Raw genomic sequence first — 5,646 nt, forward strand, 5'->3', positions numbered from 1 at the left:
CTTTGAGTTTTGACAACCATATCTTAGAAAATTAGTTGGAAGGAGTATCAAAAGAAATTAATAGGAGTAGAGTGGAGAGGGGACCTGATGGCGGACCGAGAAGCACACTAGTCTCTTAGCTCTACGCTTCCTCTTCACATCCTGCTGTCCATCCTGCCCCGATCAGCCTCCTGTTTGTATCGCCAGACTCCCTGGAAATTCGTACACATACTGCCTGCCTTACATGGAAAAAATTGGCCCGCATAAATCGGCTATGATGGCTGGAACGATGGACTGGTTCCTTAGCCAAAATGGCGCTGGTGATCCTCCTTCCCTCCTCGGCCACTGCAGCCCCGCTACTCCTGCACAGCACACAGGAGGATTTCTTCCGCTCTATGTCCCCGGGACTCCCTGACACCCCACGATCCCCTGCCTGTGAAGAGGAGGTTATACAGGATACAGAGGGACAAGGTGAGCCAGTACTTCCCCCTGCTGAGCCCACATTAGCCCAGATAATGTCTGCTATACAGGATTGCAAGACCACATTAACTGCACAAATAGAGATTATACATATCAATTTTTCTTTATTGAAGCATGATGTCCAGCACAAGGGCTGCCGAGTCACAGTAGACGACCTTGAAAATAGATCCCACCGAAATAACCTGCGCTTTGTGCTGTCCCCTGAGCAGGAAATAGTCTAGAGCAATTTTTACTCACCTGGCTGAGAAAGACATTAGGCCATGATGCTATTCCATCCACATTCACTATTGAACAGGCACATTGTACTCCCCCTTGCCCCCCCCCCTGTGGGCGCCCCACCTCGATCCCTAAAAGCTTGCATTCTTAATTTTCAAGATAAGGTGGCTATTCTGCATACTGCATGACTGAAGGGTGAACTGCACTACAACAGTCAGGTTATTCGAATGTTCCCAGATTTTTCAGCTAAAGTTCAAAAACAAAGAGCTTCCTTTATCTCTTTTAAAGCTAGTCTTCGAGATCAAGATATACCATATTCCATGCTACACCCAGCAAAACTCAAAGTCATTCATCCCAGCAAATCCCACTTTTTCACCTCTCCTGCTGACACTTCCACCTGGCTGAACGACACCTTTGGTGGCCCGTGACGTTCTAGAAGGTGCTAACCAACTAAGCGCCTTGTTATTGCTGCCCTATATATAACAATTGGACTTTCTTATGACTGCAGGTTTTATCTGAGTATCAGTTACCTCCAAGCTGGTTGGCTCTACATTATCCTGTTTGCCCTCTTTGCACAGCTGAGGATGGTTCCCCTGAGGTGGGCACAGTCCTCTGGACCATTGTTTCTGATGAAGTTCACACTTCTGCTATCCTGAGGATCGATAGGCCTGGGCAGTCAAGGCATACTTTTCTATAAACTTTGGGAACATTACACTATACATGTTTCTCCCTGAAGAGGATCACACATGATACTTGGTTTTTCATATTTGTTCTTGTCCCCTACCTGGTTGTGATGTCCACATCATGGAGTTAATTGACTATTGTTTCACTTGTTCGGGTCATAGGCTCTCTATATTTGGGATGGGTGAGTTGGGATTTTTATTTGTTATTGCTCTCGTTTTCTTTTGTGGCATTTCAGTTTTTTTAGTTTCTTCAACTTGTTACCTATTGTTTACCAGTGCCTCCAATATGTCTCCCCTACAGTCGGGGGGCCTACTATAATCACTTTGCTATGCTGCCTATGGATTGTCGGATGCCCCTTGGAGTATCAGACATTTGTTCATATTTTTCATGACCTGTTAATATGGATGATCGGTTGAGAATTCTTTCTTGGGATGTTAGAGGGTTGAACTCACCTCGCAAGTGGTCCCTGGTTTTCTCCTTTCTTAAAAAATATAAGCCTCACATAGTCTGTTTGCAGGAGACCCACCTGGTAGCCCCTAAACACCTAGCATTCTATAAAAAAAAAAAAAAACCTGTTGCTATATGGATATGGTTATGGTTTGTCCCAGCCCTAGTCACTGTCACTTCTGCAGGATAGCTTTATTTGCATGTAAGTTTGGAAAAGCAATTTCAAAAGCATGCTATAGTAATTGGAACATAACTTTTTTTTTGCCTTTAAATCTTTTCCCTCAAAGATAAAAATTCTCTATTAAAAAAAAAAATATATATATATATAAGTCAATGTCAAAACAAAGTATACAGTATATAAATAACTAAAAATACCTATAGGAGTTTGTTATATTACTTTTAATTTTTACTCTCAGATGTTTTATTAAAATATACAAATTACTTTATCAAATGGGAATTGCAATTCTCCAGGTTCTTCCTTCCTTACCTATGATTTATTTTATAAATTGATGCACATGCACATTGTTTAGAGCTTTATATGCTCTACATGATGTATGAGAGAGAAAAATAATACATTTTTTTATTAGCTTTGTCTGGACCATGGATGATAATTTACTAGTAAGTGTGAAGTAAAACAATGAATAACCTAAATTTGAATGTTAGGGTAAAATTCCCATATAGTTGTTACAATGCATTTAATCAAATGGTTATTTTAAGTACAAAAGATCTTTTTTGCCATAGTTACAACATGCAGTGAATATAAAAAAAACAAAATGCACCTTGTATGATTTTTTTTCCTGGTTGTACACTCCTGGCTATATAATATAGTAAAGCAATACAGTATACACCAAAGCATAACTGCAGTAACCATTGAATGACATACTTTAGCTCAGTGTTTCTCAACCTTTTTTTCATTTAAGGCACCCTTTAAAATTACAGACAACCTCAAGGCACCCTCAAAAATGATGGACAGTCTCAAGACACCCCATTCTAAAATGTAAAAAAAAATTCTAATAGCTTTACATAATGCAGCAACATCCACACATAGGACACCCAATGTTAGCGGTGATTTATTCTTCAAAATTAAATATACTTTCTGGTACGGACTAGTATTCCAATGTTTTCCTTCTCCCTCAATTTCTTTCCATCAGTCAGCTAATGTGACCCGAGTGCTGAAGGTGAGGGACACAAGGGGGTCAAACAAGGATGCTGTGGAGGCAACATATGGCACTTTTCCACTGCAAGTACCGGCTCGGCTCTACTCGGCCCTGCTTGGCCCTGCTTGGCCCGGTTTGCTTTTCCACTGCTGGTACCGCATGGTACAGTGTTGGAACGGTTCGGTACGGTTTGGTATGGTTTGCTTTTCCACTAAAGTAGTACTAAAGTTAAGTGGGTGGGATAACAACGATTCTCTGACCAATCAGTGGCTAGTAGTGACTGCATGCAAAGGATTGTGGGATATGGTACCGGTATGGTACCTCTTGGAACCACAATCCAGGTGGTACTGTTTTAGAGAGCCGTACCGTTCAGTTCCATGCAGTGGAAAAGCGCTGCCGTACCGTACCGAACCGTTCCTACACCGTACCATGCGGTACCAGCAGTGGAAAAGCACAAAAGCGAGCCGAACCGTTCGGTTCCATGCAGTGGAAAAGCGCCAATACATCCTCCTTAATAACTAATGACATCATTGGTTGTTAGGGTGCCAGTGTCTAGAAAGTAGTAATGGTGCATAATGAAAAACATTTGGCTTTGTGTATCTAAAAGGTAGGCTTGATCCACCTACTAGCTTGTATACAATTTTTGATACATTTTTGGGCATTTTGCCAAGCCACCCCTAAAGAAACCACAAGGCACCCTGATTGAAAAAGGCTGCTTTAGGTAATGTAGTTATCTTTATGCAATGCATGTTTTCTTCTTCCCTTGCTTGTTAGTGGAAGCTAACTGTATTTCTTTCTTAGAGATTAGCGTCCTACATCACTGATGACAACAATAAGACCATGGTGAAAGAATTCATTCTATTGGCATTTTCTGACTTAGCACAATTGCAGATATTACTGTTTGTCACCATTTTGCTCTCATACTTGATCTGTGTTACTGGAAATATTTCTATTATCATTTTAATTATAACTGATCCTTTACTTCATAACCCAATGTATACATTTATAGGCACCTTTGCATTCCTGGAAATTATGTTTGTAACAGTTACAATACCTAAGCTTCTGGATAACTTAATTTCAGGAAAAAAGAGTATTTCTTTTCTAGGATGTTTCACGCAGTTATATTTCTTTAACGGATTAGGGATAACGGAATGCTACCTCTTGGCAGCAATGGCCTTTGATAGGGATTTAGCTATTAACAACCCCTTACATTATTTATCTATTATGAGTAAGAAGTTTTGTTTTAAACTAGCTGTGGCACCATGGATTATTGGGCTTTCTATTTCTTTTGTGACTACATTTTGCACTGCTATTCTACAGTACTGTGGTCCAAACCAGATCAACAATTTTGTATGTGATGCAGCACCGCTTCAAGATTTGTCTTGCTCTGATCCTTTAATCAGCAAACTGGCTATATTAGTAGCGGCTGTCTTAGCTGTAGTCATCCCATTTATTATCATTATAGGTTTCTACATTCATATTATTAACACCATCCTAAAAATTAAAAGTTCTGCTGGAAAGAAAAAAGCTTTCTCTACCTGTTCCTCTCATCTTACCGTGGTCAGTCTGTACTATGGTACAGCCATGATTGTATATATCGCACCCATTGGCAGCCAAATGGACAAATTCCTAGCTCTTGTATATACTGTCCTAACTCCTATGTTAAATCCATTTATTTACACCTTGAGGAATAAGGATGTTAAGTCAGCAATAAAAAAATCAAAATCTTTATTAACTGGCTTACTGACTGTTTCTGCTTTGTGTTAAAAAAAAAAAAAAAAGGAATAACTTTATTTACTTCGATTTTTAGAGAATTGCATATGTTTCCTAAATAAGAATTCTTGTGTTTGACGTAAATGTAATAATTTAGGTTTAAATGAATTTACATTAAATCGAATAACTTATGTTTCTTGAATAAGAATTCTTGTGTTTGACGTAAATTTATTGATTTAGGTTTAGATGAATTTACATTAAATCAAATAACTTAAATGTAAGTTTTTTTTTATTTAAGTTTGAGTGCATGCGATATAATCTATCTATCTATCTATCTATCTATCTATCTATCTATCTATCTATCTATCTATCTATCTATCTATCTATCTATCTATCTATCTATCTATCTATCTATCGGCTAAATTCATTTTATGCTTGTCTATTGAATTCCAATACATTTTTTTTTTTTAATCCGAGGTCATCATAACCTTTCTTAGGCCTCATGTACACTACAGCTTCTAAACTTAAAGCGGAGTTACACCCTGGGAAAGCTTTTTTTAATAAAAATATCCCGGGACAGTCAGGGCTAGTACATTCCACAATGGATATCCTCTGATCTGTCCCGGGTTGCACTTACCTTTTAGAAGAAATACTTACCTTGAAAAAGTATTGTCCAGCGCTGCCATCTCAGGTGCAGGCAGCTTGAAGCCAGCGCGATCCTCTTCTGTGTCCTCTTCCGTCTTCTTCGGTCCCACAATGCACTGCACCGACCCCGCCGTCACTTCTGGTGCCGCAGCGTCATCCCTGCACAGCTTCTGGGCATGCAAGGTATGACGGCGCCTGCACCGGAACTGATGTCGGGGCCGGTGCAGGCGCATTGATTCCTGGGAGCGATGACGTACAGCTCCCAGGAATCATTGCAAGCCAGGAAGTGATGAATCGCCGTGGCCGCCGAGGGGAGAAAGAGGAA

General features: G+C 39.9%; 1 protein-coding gene across 1 annotated transcript; it reads left to right on the forward strand.

The window, feature by feature from the left end:
• Window positions 1-3,803: 3,803 nt before the first annotated feature.
• LOC309569812 (olfactory receptor 5V1-like) lies at window positions 3,804-4,730 on the forward strand (the record flags this gene model as incomplete). Its single annotated transcript, XM_082275815.1, has 1 exon — window positions 3,804-4,730. The coding sequence occupies one exon, from the start codon at window positions 3,804-3,806 to the stop codon at window positions 4,728-4,730; it is 927 nt and encodes a 308-aa protein (XP_082131941.1).
• Window positions 4,731-5,646: the final 916 nt, after the last annotated feature.

The sequence above is a fragment of the Pelophylax lessonae genome (assembly GCF_965119305.1).
Source record: "Pelophylax lessonae genome assembly, chromosome: 13".
NCBI lineage: Eukaryota > Metazoa > Chordata > Amphibia > Anura > Ranidae > Pelophylax > Pelophylax lessonae.